The sequence below is a fragment of the Tasmannia lanceolata genome, unplaced genomic scaffold, assembly GCF_043159265.1.
Source record: "Tasmannia lanceolata isolate RefF3 unplaced genomic scaffold, GAP_Taslan_0.1 ptg000006l, whole genome shotgun sequence".
Taxonomy (NCBI): Eukaryota; Viridiplantae; Streptophyta; class Magnoliopsida; order Canellales; family Winteraceae; genus Tasmannia; species Tasmannia lanceolata.
The window spans coordinates 35060669-35080607 of record NW_027518683.1 but is presented as its reverse complement, the minus strand read 5'-3'; the positions used below and the strand labels follow the sequence as shown (position 1 = coordinate 35080607).

General features: G+C 41.2%; 1 protein-coding gene across 1 annotated transcript; it reads left to right on the top strand.

Moving 5' to 3' along the window:
* Positions 1 to 2035: 2035 nt before the first annotated feature.
* On the top strand, positions 2036 to 4936 carry LOC143880256 (L-ascorbate oxidase homolog). The gene is made up of 3 exons (XM_077383092.1): positions 2036 to 2864; positions 3207 to 3908; positions 4343 to 4936. The coding sequence occupies exons 1-3, from the start codon at positions 2215 to 2217 to the stop codon at positions 4638 to 4640; spliced, it is 1650 nt and encodes a 549-aa protein (XP_077239207.1). The 5' UTR covers positions 2036 to 2214; the 3' UTR covers positions 4641 to 4936.
* Positions 4937 to 19939: the final 15003 nt, after the last annotated feature.

The following is a 19939-nucleotide window of genomic DNA, read 5'->3' as shown; positions in this document are numbered from 1 at the left end:
TGCCGGTACCGATCATAGAAAAGAAACATAAGGCACCAATCAGGAAGAAAGTTGCACTTGGTCGGAAGAAGCAGGCGGAGGCGGAGGTGAGTAAGTCGGGACCCACTGTGTCGGATAATCCTCCCATGCTTCCAGCATTATCAGTGGAGCAAGAGAGTGTAAGGGCGGCACCGAGTGATGTTCAAGCTAGGTTGCTGGCAGAGGAAGCTGCCAAATTGAACGAGGCCCATGTGCCTTTTGGAGGGGCTTTCCGACCGATAGACGTTAGGGAGGCGACATTCTTAACCTTGTGGAGATCCGGTCTAGGTATCATATTCCGGAGGAGTATAGTCTTCGTCTTCCCAGTCCCAACGAGCGAGCTTGTAGCAGCATGGTGGAGGGATAGATAGCTTTTTATCTGGAATTCTTCAGGGGAGGTGTTCGGTTCCCCCTGCCGGAGATTATTGTATCATTCCTGGAGTTCTTTGGGTTGTCTCCAACCCAAGTTTTTCCAAATGGATGGAGAAATCTCTTGTCTTATATTGCTAAGAGTAAGGTGGTCAAGGCCCCAACGTCTATTGACGTTATCCGTCGGTGTTTCCTGGAGGATTGTTGGGTGAGCTTGAACCAACGGCGGGTCGTGATGATCGCTAATAAGGCTCCATCTTCCATCAAGAGGTGGAAGAATGAAATTTTTTTTCGTAAAGCCTCCTGGGTCGGTTACTAGAGGTTCCCCTTCGACTGGAGAAACCCTTCTGTGGATAGGATGAAGATAACCCCCTCCTTAGGGACACTTGGGACCAACATCTTCAATGATATCTTGGGTAAAGGTATAGAGATAGGGAAGGATAAAATTCACGTTTGAGACTTTAAGTCCGAATGAAAGTTAGTAGGGTATGGGCTCAGCAACACGGTGTTGGGCTCTGACGAGGAGGAAGAGTAGGATGAAGAAGAAGAAGAAGAGGAGGAGGAGACGGATGAAGAGGGCGGTGACGACAAGATGGTGAATCCTCCGCCTGTGTCTTCTTTCTTTTTGTTCCTTATATTTTTCTCTCATCATAGCATGCACTAACCTTGGTGATTTGTTTCGTGATGTAGAAATGGCTTCACAAGGAACCGATCTACCGTTTCTGCCTCTGCATGGGAGGCAATGCTCAAAAGCGGGCTGAGGAAGCGGCTCAGAAGAAGAAGGAAGATGTTGCCAAGAAATAAGCGGCTAAGAAGGCAGCCAAGAGCTCAGTCCTGACTGAGAAGATGACCCAGGAGACGGTCATCAGGAGCAAAAGACCGGCCATTGACTCGGTGAAGGAGGGCCCAAGTAAGAAAGGCAAGGAAGGTGGTGAGTCTAGTGGTCCCTCCTCCTCCAGTGAGTCCTAAGCAACATCATAAGAAATCGACAAATCCACATCAATTCTTTGATGTTGTAGCCAAGACATTAAGGACTATAGAAAACACAAAAGACTTGCATTTTGGACACATAACAACTACCCTAAAAGTCTACAAAAGATTTTTCACAAAACCATGCACAATGATTTTGATTTACAATTTCCAACATGAATGTCTTGGGGTGAACACAGCCTCCCTAGAAATAAAGTAAAAATGGATCGAAAACCAATGAGGGCTCCAAACTACTGGTTAGGAGACAATATTTGGGCGAGTGGACCTTTTGTGGGAAGAGGACAAACGGTATTTGGACGCGGTCAGAGAGACTGGGTATTTCACATAAAGAAATGCACACAAGAAAAGCCATGCCCACGTACACAAACACATAAAGTTGTTACGTGTGGAAAACTTTGAAGGATGCGACTTATTGTTTGTTTGAAAGGCTGGAACTTCTCTTTGCAGTTGTCCAAACCACGGTGGTTGCTGAAAGGAAAAATTAACTCCCCGTTATTCCCGTTAATAGTGAAAACGGTTTGGAATGAAAGGGCGTGATGAGCGGAGAAGGAATGGCCGAGCGCGTGATTCGAGTGGGAGAAGGAAAGACATATGGGCATTTGGGAGTTGGAACGAACGGCTCTGTCCTTCCGCCTACGCTTGTATAAATTACAGCCCTTGTCAAGGGGTTGGGAAAGGAAGAGAACTAAGAGCTCCCCACTCTGTCCATACCTTTATACAATATAGAATAGGATACCCCCTATACCATTTATTAAACTCCATAGAAAAAGAGAATTAGTTTCATCTTTATAGATAATATCTTCTTGCTTTGTAGAGATTGAGAGAGGAAGATCAACGATGGATCGGTTCGCATTGCAGGCTTTGGTTCCTTTGGTTTGCATATTTGCAGCGGTGGTGAGAGCAGAAGACCCATACAGATACTTCACATGGAACGTGACATATGGCACAATTTCTCCTCTGGGAATTCCCCAACAGGGTATTCTCATCAACGGCCAATTCCCTGGCCCCAATATCAACTCTACCACCAACAACAATCTCGTCATCAACGTCTACAACAACCTTGATGAACCCTTTCTCTTATCTTGGAGCGGCATCCAACAGAGGAAGAACAGCTGGCAAGATGGAATGCCCGGCACCCAATGCCCAATCCAGCCAGGCAAGAATTACACCTACCACTTCCAGGTCAAGGACCAGATCGGTAGTTACTTCTACTTCCCATCCACTGCCATGCACAAAGCAGCCGGTGCATTTGGTGGCCTACGTGTCAACAGCCGTTTGTTGATCCCCGTGCCGTTTGATGATCCCGCCGATGACTATACTGTCCTCATCGGTGACTGGTACTCCGAGAACCATAACGTCCTGAAGAAGAATTTGGACAGCGGAAAATTGCTTGGGAAACCCGACGGCGTTCTGATCAACGGGAAGAGTGGGAAGGGTGATGACAAGGATGAGGCCTTGTTCACCATGGAAGCAGGGAAGACTTACAGGTATATGATTTGTTTAAGGGTAGGGAATTGAGTTTTCTAAAATTCTGAAAACTGCTAACAAATTTGCTAAATTAGGTGTTTGTTCCTATTTGTTGATTGAGCAATTCCTGTTTTTTCTTGAACGAAGTTAATTTTCTGTTTTTTAAAATGGAATAAAAAACAGGTGTGGACATCACAAAAATGTTTTCTTTAAATCAACAAAGTGCCCTTTAGTTCCCTAAGTGGGCCCTACCTGTGAAAATGGATGAACATATAAATGGTCTCACTTTTATTAATTACAATTTCTTTGCAATTTTGTCTGAATTTGTGATCTTGATTTTGCGAAATTTGTGTCAACAACAGGTATAGGATTTGTAACGTTGGGATTAAAACATCACTAAATTTCCGTATCCAAGAACACAACATGAAGCTAGTGGAAATGGAAGGATCCCACACCGTCCAAAACGTGTACAGTTCGTTGGATCTCCATGTAGGCCAGTGCGCATCCGTCTTGGTGACCGCGGATCAAACTCCAAAGGGCTACTACATGGAGGCAACAACCAGACTCACCAAGTATGTGCTCACTGCCACCGGTCTTATCCAATATGCCAAGTCCAAGGCTCCACCATCCCCGGCCCTACCGGAGGCACCAGTCGGGTGGGCTTGGTCACTCAACCAGTTCAGATCCTTCAGATGGAATCTGACTGCTAGTGCAGCTAGACCTAATCCTCAGGGATCTTACCACTATGGTGGCATCAACATCACCCGCACGATCAAGATCGTAAGCAGTTCAGGCACGCTCGATGGGAAACTACGGTATGCCATCAATGGCGCCTCCTTCGTCCACCCCACCACCCCTCTGAAGCTTGCTGAGTACTATGGTGTTGCCTCCAAGGTGTTCAAGTATGACACCATTGGGGATGAGGCACCCAGCACCAAAACCATCACCATTGAGCCTGTTGTTGTCAATGCAACACACAGGAATTTCATCGAGATCATTTTCCAGAACACAGAGAAGTCGGTTCAGTCATGGCACTTGGATGGATATGCCTTCTTTGCAGTAGGGTAAGGAAATTGATATTTGCACCCATTCTTTTTTGTTGGTCTTTTCTCTTCTCCATATAACTAATTATGTATGATCTGTGAAACAACCAATTACTCCGAAAGCTTAAGCTATCAGAGGTAATAGAAAGAGCGGCCCTTCAACACTGGCTTTGTCAATACTGCAAAAGCTTATTTAATCATTCATACTTGAACACTCCTCGTCATGTGTGGCTCTTCTTTCTGGTTGGACATACATCATTGGGTTGGCCGTACACGTGGACTTTTAATAACTTGTTGGGTTTTGAACCCAGGACCTTCTTTGAGGCAATAGCCATGATACCATGTTAAGCAACCAATTACTCCAAAAGCTTAAGCGAGTTGGTATTATTTAATCATTTATACTTCAACACCATCGACATATATCTGATTTTTTATGGATGATTTATGGATGGCAGCATGGGTGGTGGGACATGGGAGCCAAAGTTCCGAAAGAATTACAACCTTCTGGATGCAGTGAGCCGTCATACCATACAAGTATATCCAAAGTCGTGGAGTGCCGTGCTGTTGTCAATGGATAACGCCGGAATGTGGAATCTGAGGTCAGAGATATGGGAGAGGCAGTACTTGGGGCAGCAGCTGTACATCAGCGTTTTGTCTCCTGCTCGTTCCCTCAGGGATGAATACAACATTCCCGAAAACACTGAACTCTGCGGCGTGGTGAAGAACCTACCCAAGCCTCCTCCTTACACCTAAAAAACCAACCCTTCGCTGTGAGACTTAGATGAAAAGAAGAGGAAGAAGCGAGACATAATATAGGAGGAAATACAAGAAGCAACTCGGATGGGAAGAATATTTACGTAAATAAGGGCTTTTGCATCGTGGAAGCGGCAAGGGTCAAGAAATCATCACCATCAATCCAAGTCATTAAGAAATGCTTATTATGTTTCAGCAACACTCTCCCAATATTTTCAGATTTTTTCTTATTTCTCATTTATTTATTTGTTGAGGTTTCAGTTTAATTGTTATCGTTTTGGCTGTTGTTGATGTTATCGTTTTGGCTGTTTATTTATCCCTCTTATTCGAGAAACATATCAATCACAGGGGATATCTCACTGACTCTTTCTATCACACAAAATGATTAAATATTTGTCACGCCCCAAATTGGGGACCTGTGACAGGCACGTCCCTTTCCAACATCCACAAGAATGTGCAAGGCCAGATCAACAACACCACACGACAAGGATAAACATAGCTACTAGCGGAAACAAAATTTATTAAACCAAAGCTTCAGATAATTTGATCTCAAAATCCAAGGCCAAATAATGCTTACATCCTTACCGAATTTAAATAAAACTTCAAATACCAATCTAAAATAAATGTTTACTACCCAGTTCAATCCCTACAAACTGCTAATAAATGTCTACTTATTCAAAATAAACGCCTACTAGCTACTAATCATTGTATTTGAAGCGAAATCTCCTATGTCAGCGAATCTTTCCTCAATCACATTCCCCAATAGCTGCTAGCTACTCTTCATTATCTGAAAAATGATAGACAACATGGGATGATATGTTACGCTCAATACATAACAAGGAATCTGCATAGGTTTGATCAAGTACACAAAGCATGAGCAAAGCAATTAATAAATATAAATGCATATTTTATTCAAAATAGACTTGTATCATGTGGTAGAATGTGAAAACAACATAAGTAATAGTTTGGAACAATACACGCATCACAATTTGCCAGCTTCACATCCCATATTGGCGTGGTTGTCGATCAGCCCCACATAGTCACGGCCAAGTTTTACATCTCCTACGTGGCAGAGGTAACAAATCGGGAACTCTCCCACTATCAAGCACTCACTTTGTAGGCAAAAGACCGATCTTTACGTGACTATGCACCAGTTATCACCCTCCAACTGGTTAAGGTCGGGATACCGATTCATAAATACGCTAGTCACCATGCACAAAGCACCAATCGCCCCACTCGGACCCAATCATAAACATTCCATAGAGTAATAACGATCATACAACAGATCAAATATCTAGAGATTTTGCATGCAATAAAATCCAACATCGTTAAAAGCATAAAATAACTTGTGGATTTTTATGCAAATAAAACATGCAAACAACGACGTACTTGATTCGATTTTCATGTATTTAATCATGCTAAAGATATGCTTTAAAGAACCAAAAGATATCAGTTCGAAATACATAACTTTAGTTCATAAACGTGGCTCTTAAAACTAATTTTATATGTAGGAAAAACTCCTACACAAACTCACAAGTTACGTACCAACGGTTCGAACAACCGATTCCCTTGCAAACCTCCAAGTTCAATCTTCCAAATCACCTATAATACAAGTAATATATAATTTAGAAGGTTTGCAAACTTTCAGAATACATGTTTTAGGTTTAATCCCTCTACAAAGGTGCTGCCCCATTTTCATACATGTTTTTGGACATACTAGACACTCCGGCAGAAAATCTTCCTATAATATTCATATAAAATTCAAAAATTATGAAACCAAATCCATTTGAAAGAAGACTCAAAAATTTGTAATTTCATAGAACACGTCAAAACCTAAATCAGATAATAGGACTTTTGTTTTTAAATCGTAACAGAACTCGGACCTAGATTTCAGGCAAATTAGACGCACTGTACGATAATATTAATAAAATAATCATCTGAAATCGAAAAATTACGAAACCAAAGCCATTTCAAAGAAGACTCGAAAATCTATAATTTTACATAGCACATCAAAACCTGAATCAGATCATAAGACTTTTGTTTTTAAGTCGTAACATAACTCGGATCCAGATTTCAGGCGGATTAGACTCACTGTACGAGAATATTTATAAAATAATCATTTGAAATCCAAAAATTACAAAACCAAACCAATTTGAAAGAAGACTCGAAAATCTATAATTTTACAGCGCACATCAAAACCTCAATCAGATCATAAGACCTTCGTTTCTAAGGTATAATAGAACTCGGACCCAGATTTCAGGCAGATTATACGCACTATACGAGAATATTCATAAAATAATCATCTGAAAATCTAAAATTACGAAACCATAGCCATTTTAACGAAGTCTCAGAAATATAATATTTTACAGAACACATCAAAACCTAAATTAGATCATAGGACCTTCGTTTTTAAGTTGTAACAGAGATCGGACCAAGATTTCAGCCAGATTAATATAAACTAGCATTAGGTCTTTCGAAAATCCATAATTTCTCCCAATCTAATGATGATCTAAGAATAAATCTTATTTTTTTATTTATGTAATCATAACTACAGACTTGAAGTAGATTATTAAGATCCAAACAAGAAAATTACTTTAATTCACATACCTTTTGGGGAAGAACAATTTTTCTCTCTTCAAAACTCCACGTTCCAAAGTTTTCTTCTTTAGGGTAGAGTTTTGCATGTTTTGTGCTTAACGTGAGTTTATAGATTGTTAGCCTAATGGTTCTCGCCTTGGCAATCTTCTATGTTTTAATGATTCCAAACACAAGTTGATTTGTGTTGTTATTCTAACTTGTTTGATGTTTCAAAGTGTATGTATTGGAAATCAAGGAATCAAACACCAAAGTCAAGGAAGCACAGATCAAGGCTTGAATTATCGTGAAGATGATTTGAAGCCAAAGGAAGATGAAGACTTGGAGCATTTCATGAACATCTTGTGAAGCCAAAAGAATGGAAGAGATGATCCATGGTGACATTGAAGACTTGAAGAGGAAGATCATTATTGAAGATTTAAGTATGTCTCAACGTAGACACCCAATTTTGTCAAGGTAGTACTAATGATAGGTGTCGCGAGGAAGAACCTTACGACGAGTCCCAGAGCACCAGTTCGGTTTCTCTCAATCTCTCTTTAGGTTTATTACAAAAGGGGAAACAATTTTTGAAAACCGTTTTATCCCAGAGATGCATTAAAAGCCTGGTTTTACAGTACCTGTCTTACACGACACAACCAAAAGCCTGTCTTTACACATCACCCGCCTTTTACGACATAAACTGGTAAGCCCGTTTTCACACGACATTTCAATCGGTAAGTCAACTTTGAGTCAAAAACTTCAATTTCTACCCAAAGGACACTTCGTTTCCCGACAGCAATCGATATTAGATTCATTGGAAACTCCTCAGAACGGGAATCCAATGGATCTACCGCATGTGATTCGGAATTCAATCGAAAAAGTTACGAACATTCGAAACTCACGGAGACGGAGTTTCGCTCCATCTGCGATATTATGTCACCTAGATGATGTCATCTGCGTGACACCAAATTTCGTACCCCCTGCAAAATTTGGTCGAAAAGACCATAAAATACCCCCCCCCAAAAAAAAAACTATAAATAGGGAGGGTAAGGCTTGAGGATGGTGAATTCCCCCTCTCTCTCCTCTCTTTTGATTTTGAGAAAACCGTTGTTTTTTTTCCCTTTTGGCTTTTTCAGCCCAAAAACCCTCTGAATTTCCAGAAAACCTTAGTTTCTTTACTTTAGAAGAGATAAAGTAGAGAAATCCTTAGGTAGCTCACACTGGGCTCAGCATTCTATCAAAATTCTGAAGGTTCGGCGTGACATCTTTCAAATAGTGTCGTTGCTCTGTCAAATTTCGCAGAACCACGAGCTATTTTTCGATAATAGCGTCGTCGTTCTGTCAAAATCTCGGCAACCCTGGAGCCCCTTTCCAAAATAGCCCCGTTACGCCGCTGATTTCTCTGCAACTTGGAGCCCCCTTTGTCAGAATAGCGCCGTTACATTGCCGAAATCTCGACAACTTCGGAGCCCCCTTTTCAGAATAACGCAGTTACGCTGCCAATTTCTCTTTAGATTCTGGTAAATTTACATTTGTTTCCCAGCGTTTTGTAATTTCCTTTACAAAGTAAGGTACAGGATGGTGACATTATAAGATCTCGGGCTCACATTGCCCTTAGAACTTATGATATAAATCCTTCTACCTTTCTTTTACTTTCTGCAATGTCTTTTTCCGTTTGATTTAAGTTAACCTGATTGTGATCAGCTGTAAGATCTTTCGGGACTCATACAACATTGTACTATCACAATCAGGATAACTCCCGCTTATTTTTGGTCCTTTTGTAAATTCACTTTATTTACATCATGGAATTAAGCGTAATCTAAATAAAGGATAAAATGATAAGTTATCCTGATTAAATTCTTTCAAAAATTCCAAATCAAGTCAAGAGATCGGATTAATCCGGGCGAGAGGGGTGCCTAACACCTTCCCCAATTGTAAGCATAACCCTTATTCAGATACCTGTAAGGACCATGCCTTAACAAACTGAGCAAAATTATAAGGTTCTAGGCCAAAAGCAAAAGAACTCCTTTGGTTACTGTTCCTTCAATGAAATTCGGATACTTACCCCCTTTTCATCAAAAGAACAGGCATGGGTCCTAGGCCCTAACCTAGGTGGCGACTCTGAGTTTCTCTTTCTTACGAAGTTAGGACTCCGGTTTCGAGTTTGCAAGAAACACAGATCAACTAACACTCCCAGAGAACCCGATGTGGTGATCCCCTGCCACCTCACGTGCGAGGGAAAAAACTGGTTCCCACAGACTTATGACTCTGCTGGGGAGAACATTGTTTTCAGCAGACTTGTTTATTGAAAATAAAAAAGGTTATAGCTCTATATTGACTTAACTTGGCATTTTCAAAAAAATTTACCAAATAACTTGGCTTTTTCCTCCTTTATTAGAGTTTTCCTTAACCCGATGTAGCCCTTAGGGGCATCCGAAAGTTGCGAACACTTCGTAAGTTGCGGACGCTCCTAACATGCAAAATAAAACAAGTGATAGATTTACTTTCCTATACCATATGCTTGTTCTTCAGGGATTGCAAGAGCCAATGCTCAAAATTGCCTCCAATTGCGCGAAAACACCCTGGGAGGCACCTAAGCTTACCTATTTATTTTTATGCAAACACATGCACACAACTTATTTTGCATACCTATTACGCTCAGGAGTGACTAGCACTCGGGACTATGGGTGGCGTTTGCAATTTCAGCACCCAAATTGTTGTTTGTCACGCGCTCGTTTGATGTGAAAGCACCACCTCTTTACACGTCGCCCTTGTGGTGGCGTTAAAACGATGATGTATTGAACTTCCCGCTGCGTTGGGGATCACCTGGAAAGGGTTATTTGATCACTTCGGCAAGAGGGACCTTCAAGCCTTCATCACAATGCATAAGCCCAGCATACGCACGTAGATGTATATCACGCCCGCATAGGGCATGTTGAGCTTAGAGTTAGGCAAAGCCAAAACCAGTTACTCTCGAGAGATGTGAGCATCTTCCCAAAATAGGAATACACTAAACCTTTGGCCCACCTCGGGCATGTCAAGCGAGTCTAGAAAGGTGTCCCCGGGTTGCCTTTTCTTGCTAGGGATGTCATTACCCTAGCCCGATGCGCAAACGGTCGCAGCTCATTTCACCCAAAACTAGGGGTTTATTTCAAACCTTTAGTTTTGTCCAGAGTCATGTTTGCAAACCCATATCATCGTATTCATTGGATAATCAACCATTGTACCCTGAAGGGATGTCCGTCCTGCAGTTAACACGCCTAACCAAAAGACCCTCATTCTGGTCCCATCTTTTGAAGGTTATTGTTTCTTTTTGAAATATTAACCCCTCAATCATCTTCCTATCTAGACCATCTTGGTCTCAGCCTCGTCAGGCTCTACTGTTTATTGTGTCTGGATCTGTCCTGACTAACATTATAGTCAAGACGGAGAAGCCCTGGTTGGATAAGTCTATTCCTAAACTTGTCCCAATCATCCCGGTCAAACCCTTTTTTGAATCTATCTTCTCACACAGAGATAGACCTTCCCATACCTCTGCCCAAATGAACCTATCTTCTTGTACGAAGATAATCTTGTCATGACCATTGTCATGGTCACAGTACCCGAGCTTTTCTCAATCCAAGTCAGTCTTTCTGAAAGGTTAAACTGATTCCGACCATCCGTTATGGTTAAAGCAGTGGCAAAAAACTCTGCCCAAATTGTCTTTATCTTCCCTTGGGAAAATAGACCTTTTTCTGGCCAATGTCATGGTCACAATTCATGAGTCATGCTCAAGTCATGTTGTCTTCACTTTTGAAGACAAACCTATCCTGACTACATTTTCATGGTCAAAGCGTCAGGGCTCCGTTCGAATGAATATAGAGGATATACCCAGCTGAACCTTTATCATAACCAAAGTATCGGACCTCTGTCCAATTGTCATCTTGAGATCAGGGTTAGATCTTTATCTAAACCCTGATCAAATTCAATCTTTCTAAGGGTGTCCTCTCAATTCACAGCCCACAGGGGCAGACCTTGCTCTCAACCCCTAGCTTGTCCAAGATTCGACCTAAATTGTAAATATTACAAAAACAACAAACAAAATTACAAAAAACAAACATTTTACCGAGCATTTTACAGTTGTTTTACCGTGTTTAGTTTTTTATCTCCTGTATAGGTAGATCATGGACCCAAACATTCTGACTGAGTGGATCCAATCGTGTTTTGTTTTCACCCTACTACAGGCCATGTAAAAGAGGAAAGGAAATGTGAATAAGTAAAGTATGAGTGTAAATAGTGTACTTATCTTCTTTTTTAAATCTCCTTTTTATCCTCTGTATAGAACAGGCCATGACGGCAGAAATGATGTCGGAATGGATCCAAAGTTACAGCCAGCCTGAGAACTTCCAACTGTTTGACCGTATGTCCTACCATGAGCAGTTGTTTCCCCTATATGAGTCCATCCAAAAAGACTGTAACTTCCTCAAAGCAGCAACAAAATACTGGAATTCCCTGTATCATGTCTTTCGCTTTGGTCAGGAGGAAATGTGTCCTACCTTCGAAGAGGGTTGTACTTTTTTGCAGTACCTGGATGACGGACCTCTCATCCGCCCTGTGCTTAGGTACGGACTGAACAAATTCTTGTGTCTTTGGCAACTCTGCATGCCATTACAAGACCCCGGTGATTTCATGATGCCAGAAGGTGTTTACATAGATAGGCTTATCAAAGCCTATGCTCCCGTTGGAGACCCAGAAGACCTGTTATTTCAACAGCATCGTCACGAAGCCTATGTATTTTGTGTATATGTAAGGCATCTTTTGTGTCAGAGGTCAATTGCAGCCTCTTTCTCCCTCCTTAGTGTAGTTGACCAGTTGCCATTAGATGCCAACCATATACCAACCATACTCGCTGGGAGTTTCAATGACCTTGATTATATCTTCCAGCATCCTCACCTCCCATTCACAGGGTGTCCAACCCTCTTATACATTTGGTTGTGCCTGAAGCTTCGTATAGCAATCCCTCGACCTCGGACAATCCCTTGCATCTTGAATTTCGAGTCATGGACCCGTAATATTCATTTCAATAGCAAAATCGAGTGGTCTAACTGGCTAGAAACCTGTACAAATGAAGACATACTCTGAAAACTCTGAGGTCCCAATTTTGCCACAACGACTACCTTCAAATCCAACTACCTCCACATCCTTGGCTTCAAGATAATTCTTTATATATCCCTCACTGAATCATGCGTCAATTCAGAGGTAAACAAAGGCCATGGGAACCCCTCCCACACTTCCATCCACCAGAGGAGTTCGATGCGAGCATTGCTAAAACCGTGTTGTGGGGACTCGATCCCACGAGGGGGGCACGAACCGCCTCCCTCTTGAGCTCTCGTACCCACGCGAATGGCTTGTGCCTTTTTATTATTAATATAAGTCATCTTTCCTGTGAACTTGGGATCACTAAAGCAATCCGAATTTTACACGAAAGATAATAATCAGAGTCGCCACCTAGGTAAAAGACCTAGGACCCATAAGTGACACTACAATGATCTGGGGTCCAAGAAGTCTAGATTCGTTACTTGATTATTAGAATGGAAGGTATAGGGAATTACCACCACATGCACCATTCTTGCCCGATAATTTAGTCTTCAATTCCAAAGGTTAACTCTCTTCAATTTCTTTTAAAATGCTAATTTAAACTCTTTTGATGTGATCTATGTGACATGCACCCGAAAATCTAATCTCGATGTGATTCCTAAATGCGTCTTTTGATTCTCTTAAATTGGTCTGATTCGATCTGTGTGAAAGTTCTCCTAGAATCTAATTTTGGAAAAACTCCTAGTGATTTGATCAATTTGATTTAGGCTTTGAAAAGTGAGAAAGAAATAAACAAAATAAAACCCTAAAAACCCTACTGAAGTGTGTAGGACCGACTCATGCATGGAATACCATCCCAGCATCCAAGCTGTTTACGTACCCAAGCCTCACTAAGATCAGAGTCGACGTAGTCCGGTGGCCTAAACTAAGCTACATGCCTAAGACATCTAGGATACCGATCTAGACTTGATAGACTGTTTCAACAGTTTTAGAGAAATTATTTAATTCAAGTTGGGTAGATTTTATCATCCTAGCACTATATCTAAGATGCTATATGGTCCTATCTAAGTGCAAAACATCACCTAGACTAATGCAAGTGGGCCCTACATCCTAGGTTAACTAGGCATGTCCTATTGGGAAAAAGATGTTAACTAGTGAAATCTAATCTAACGTGATGAGGCTGGACTCCTAACTCTAAGACACCCCACGACCTATAACACAACGTGACCTAACTGTTCTTAAAGGGGCTCTAAGGGTTCCTATGAGGTGGGACCGCAATCCAATGGTTCTAAGATCAACTTGAACTTGGGTTTGCCCAACCCAAATTTATTATTAAGTTAATAATTTTACTAATTTTTAAGGGTTCCTAACACCTAAAATTCAGGAAAAATCTAAGGCTCTGAGGGTTGATTGATTCCATGCTTGAGTTGAATTCCTGGAAATGAATCGTGCTTTCTACCCATATGCATTTCGGCAAATAAACTATGTGTGGTACCCGATCCCGCGAGAGGGGTGTGGGCGCGAGCCGCCGCGCGCTCTCTCTTGGTCTCTCGTAACCACGCGATTGGCGTGTGCATTTTATGATTGATTTGAATTCATCTTTCATGTGAACTTGGGATCACTAAGGCAACCCGAATTCCACACGAAAGAAAATGACAGAGTCGCCACCTAGATGTGGGATCTAGGACCCATAATTGACCAGAAATCTAGACTCGCTACCTGGTTACGAGAATGGAAGGTATGGGGATTTATCCACCACATGCACCATTCCTGCCCGATAATCGGTCTTCGATTCCAAAAGCTAACTCTTTTGAATTTATTTTAAATGGCTCATTCAACTCTATGTTTATGTGCGAACTAAGTGACATGCATCCTAGAATTCTAATTTCAATGGAAAGTCCTAAGTGATTTGATTAAGCATTTACAAGAATATTAATATACAAAACACCACAATTTGTTTGTGGTGCCGACTCGCGGGTGGTATGCCATCAGACATCCAAGCTGCCTACGTACCCAAGCCTCACTGGGATCAGAGTCGACGTAGTTCGGTGCACCTAAGCTAAGTTACATATGCCTAACTCAACTAAGACACCGACCTAGACGGGATTGACTGTTTCAACAGTTTTAGGAGAAGTTATTTAATTCAAGTTGAAGATTTTATTATCTTAGGATTTCATCTAAGATGCTATATGATTCTCATCTAAATGCAAATGGTCCCTTAGACTAATGCAGGTTTGCCTTACATCCTAGTTTACTAGGCTTGTCCTAGGGAAAGATTGGGTGACTAGTGTAACTAGACCTATGGCACGGTTGCTATACATAGCAAGCGTCCGTGATGAGGCCGGACTCCTGACTCTAGGACTCCCTAAAACCTAAGACTCCCTAAAACTTAGGACACGACACGACACGACACCAGTGTTCCTAAATTGGGCTCTAAGGGTTCCTAAAGAAATTTTGAATCCACCGGCTCTTGGGAATCTCGAATTCTTTTGGGTTTGTGGAAACTTTTAGAGTTTTCTTGAAGCTTTTATTATCTGAAGGTATTTAGTGTGTTTGGTAGCTTTTAAAGTTGTTTATTTAGAAGGTTTTAGTTTCATTTGAAATTTTTAGTGGTCTTTTGGTTAATGGCTTTTAACGGATTTTTATCAGTGGATTTTAAATGGGTGAATTTTAGTTTTGTTAATTTTAGGTTGGATGTACTTTAGATTAATGTCTTTCGATTTTGGTTTGGAAAATGACGTTAACACAACCAAGTTTTGACAATTGCACAAATTCGACAAACCATTGACCATTAAAAGATCTGACAAATGCAGCCCACTAAAACTGTCGTAACTCTTTAACCGCTTGGCCAAATTCAACGTACAAACATGCGTTGGAAAGATCTTTTATAGGGCTACAACTTTGTAGTTCTCCATTGTTTGTAAATCTGTGATTTAGAGGTTCGAATTTGTGTTGCAAACAAAAGGACAGCAACATTAAACTGGAAATGCCTAAAGGTGTGCCGCAACCATTTTGGACTTAACTTTTTAACCGCTCGCTGTCTGATCTAGCACGAATACTCGTTGGAAACGGCACGAAAATATCTACGACTTTGTAGTTAACCATTTCCCACGATTCTGTTGTTTAGAGGTCGAAAAATCTGTTTAAAGTCTAACAGCTAGCACTATGACGGGAATGATATTGGCACCCCCATGTTTTCTTTTGATAGTTCTTATTTTTTTAGTGATTAAAAGACGGTGAATATGAAAAATGGCTTGAATGGGCCTGAGATTAGATTCAAATGGGATGTTTGAAAAAGGGGTTGTTTTTATCTACTTGGCAAGGTGGGGTATGGATATTGGGTTCTTGAGATTGAGTGGGGGCTGTTGTTATCAAATTGGAGTGGGGGCTGTTGTTATCAATTGAAAGATGGAGGTTTTGTAAGCCAAATTAAATGGGTTTTGATAATTCATGTAAAATTCAAGTTTTCTTTCTTGTAAATGTTCAAAATTTTTAATGAATTGTTTTCCCAAAAGAAATCTAAATTCCCTAACAAGCCAATGATTTCAACATCCCATTGCAAATAGGTTCTAATGACCCTGACACATTAATTATATTTAGCATAAGTGAGAACATGACCAAGGCCAAACTAGTACAAAATTAAACATGACATCAACCAAAATATACGCAAAACAACACTCAATCCTACAAATATAGAAAAGAAAATAAAATTCCAAAAGACATACCTTTTTGTAGACGATATTCCATGCAAACTTATGGAGAAGAGGGATTTGGTCTAGAGAGAGGGCTTGAATTTTCTAAGAGAGGGGTTCTCTCCTCTTTTCTTTTTTTTTTCTCCCCTTCTTTGGTGAGATGAGAGGGTATTTATAGGAGAATGGGATAGGAGGTTAGGTGAGGTTAGGTGAGGTTAGGTAAGGTTAGGTGAGGTTAGGTGATGTTAGGTGAGGTTAGGTGAGGTTAGGTGAGGTTTGGATGGTTATGATGGGAGGAGAGGTTAGGTGAGGTTAGGTGAGGTTTGAATGGTTAGGATGAGAGGAGAGGTTAGGTGGTTTTGGATGGTTAGACCCAGGTCATGATCTGCCATTGATCTAACGATTTACGGAAATCGGGTCTCGGAATGGAATCAGGGTCCGGGCTATGAAGTGACCCTAGCTTATTTTGTCCCGATTGATGATCCGTAAAGTCAGATCAAGATATTAATGACCTAAAACATATAAATCAATGATAGAGGGGGTTCTCACATGGATTTAACACACTAATTTATTTGTTGATTAAAACAAAACAAAATGGGGTGTCTACAGATGCCCCTCTTTGGTAGAGATGACGTAGTCATTGAATACCAAAGTTAAAAATGACAGAACCATTTTGCGTAGTTTTAATCGACAAAAGGACTCTCTAGATACAACGCACCTTAACATAATGCAAAACCTTAGATGAAACCCTAGAACTTGAATAATAATAAAAACTCGATGCGGCGCCGTTCACAAACGGGCAATTAGAGAATGAGATATCATTTTCGAATGGATTCTGAAGGGAAAGGACAAAGATCGCTCTCAAACAGTTTTTAGAAGGAGATGAGACGCCGCTCACAAGCGGGTTCAACGAGGATAAGAAGCATTCCCAAATGGACTTGGATAATGAGGCACCGTTCACAAACGGCCTCAAGGAGGATAGAAAACCATTCACAAATGGACTCGAGAAAAGAGGCACCGTTCACAAACGGGCTCAAGGAGAAGACAAGACCATTCACAAATGGACTCGAGAAATGAGGCACCGTTCACAAACGGGCTCAAGGAGGAAGATACCATTCACAAATGGATTCGAGAAAAGAGGCACCGTTCACAAACGGGCTCAAGGAGAAGACAAGACCATTCACAAATGGACTCGAGAAATGAGGCACCGTTCACAAACGGGCTCAAGGAGGACGATACCATTCACAAATGGATTCGAGAAAAGAGGCACCATTCACAAACGGGCTCAAGGATAAGACAAGACCATTCACAAATGGACTCGAGAAATGAGGCACCATTCACAAACAGGCTCAAGGAGAAGACGAGACCATTCACAAATGGACTCGAGAAATGAGGCACCGTTCACAAACGGGCTCAAGGAGAAGACGAGACCATTCACAAATGGATTCGAGAAATGAGGCATCGTTCACAAACGGGCTCAAGGAGAAGACAAGACCATTCACAAATGGATTCGAGAAATGAGGCACCGTTCACAAACGGGCTCAAGGAGAAGACAAGACCATTCACAAATGGACTCGAGAAATGAGGCACCGTTCACAAACGGGCTCAAAGAGGACACGAGACCATTCACAAATGGACTCAGAAAATGAGGCACCGTTCACAAACGGGCTCAAGGAGAAGATGAGACCATTCACAAATGGACTCAGAGAATGAGACACCTGTTCACAAACGGGTTCGAAGAGAAGACGAGACCATTCACAAATGGACTCGAGAAATGAGGCACCGTTCACAAACGGGCTCGAAGAATTTAGGGATTTTTTTATGAACTTGAATTTGACGTAGGAATGGATTTTTATTTTTATTTTTTAATTAAGGATTTGGATTTGATAAATTTTTTTATTTTTGGAAAATGAGGTACCGTCCGCAAACGGGCTCAAGGAGAAAATGAGACCATTCACAAATGGCCTCGAGAAAAGAGGCACCGTTCACAAACGGGCTCAAAGAGGACATGAGACCATTCACAAATGGACTCAGAGAATGAGAAACATGTTCACAAACGGGTTCAAGGAGAAGACGAGACCATCCCCAAATGGCCTCGAGAAAAGAGGCACCGTTCACAAACGGGCTCAAAGAGGGCATGAGATTTTTCATGAACTTGAATTTGACGTAAGATTGGATTTGTTTGAATCGGGGATTGGTTTTGATGAATTTTTTATTTTTGGGAAATGAGGTACCGTCCGCAAACGGGCTCAAGGAGAAGACGAGACCATTCACAAACGGCCTCGAGAAATGAGGCACCTTTCACAGAAGGGCTCAAAGAGGACATGAGATTTTTCATGAACTTGAATTTGACGTAAGATTGGATTTGTTTGAATCGGGGATTGGATTTGATGAATTTTTATTTTTGGAAAATGAGGTACCGTCCGCAAACGGGCTCAAGGAGAAGACGAGACCATTCACAAATGGGCTCGAGAAATGAGGCACCGTTCACAAACGGGCTCGACGACACAAGATAGCTTTGATTGATGAATTCAACAATGAAAAATTTAGAGATTTTTATGAATTTGAATTTGACGTAGGATTGGATTTTTTGAATTGGGGATTGGATTTGATGAATTTTTGATTTTTTGAGAAATGAGGCACCGTCCACAAACGGGCTCAAGGAGGACATGAGACCATTCATAAATGAACTCAGAAAATGAGGCACCGTTCACAAATGGGCTCAAGGAGAAGACGAAACCATTCACAAATGGACTCGAGAGATGAGGCACCGTTCACAAACGGGCTCAAGGAGAAGACGAGGCCATTTGCAAATGGGCTCGAGAAAAGAGGTACCGTTCACAAACGGGCTCGAAGAATTTAGAGATTTTCCATGAACTTGAATTTGACGTAAGATTGGATTTGATGAATTTTTTATTTTTTTGAACTCAATGAAATCGGGGATATTATGGATCGTGCCCGACAAAGATGTTGGAAACTAGGACTTTGACGAATGATGAAACGGCAAACCTTTGGAACGAAGAACCATTACTAGCAAGAATGGATTAGGAACATTTTTATGAAACTTCAACAAGATTTTTCTCAAAGAGACTGCTGGTCTTGTCTTCTGGGGATTTTGATAACTGAAACCTTGAACAAGACATTTGAGATTGGTAATTTAGAACAACGACTCTCATGGAAAAGCGGGATCTGCTTCTTGACAGGTGTTTAGATAAACATTTCTTGACCAGGATAACTAACCGGAAGGGAATTATGAATTTGAATGGTTCATCTTTCTGAGAAATTGGCTCAACCACCATTGCATCTGAGGTTCTTCCAAGCTTAAGGTGCCTTCCTGGGGTATGATCTTTTTACGGAAGCTGGGCTTTCTGATGTTTCTACTTCTGAATTTTTCTGAGCTGATCTTCTTTGAAATGAAGTTGTTTGACTAAATTCTCGAGCTCTTTCAGGTATAATTGCAGGGAGCTGCCTAGGCCTGGCCTCCTTCACCAAGACAGTTACATCATTTGGACATAGGAACGACAATTGACTCTTTCTAAAGAGAAAACTTAGATGAAAGGCACTACTCAAAGGATTGAGCAGCCCTGAAGGAGTGAACTTAGAATAATAAAGATTGACTGACTATACTGACAAACATAGTGATGCTTCTGACTTAGTTAATGTTTTGTTTGGTAAGTCTATCCTTTCAAGGAATAGTTTTTCAATTGGTAAACACCGGACTTCTTCCTCGAAACAGTAATGCCTCAAGAATTTAATTACGACCCCTAAGATTGCTTAGCTTCAATGCCCCCAGTTTTGAGGATATCACTTGAATTTGCTTGAACTTCAGTTGATCTTCAGTCTTGATACCGGCTGTTGCCTTCTTATACTGATTCTCTTACCGTGACCAAGTCACCTCTTCAGGGTTTTTAACTTGGCGGACCGCGCTAGCCTTAACTTTTGCCTGAACCACCTTTC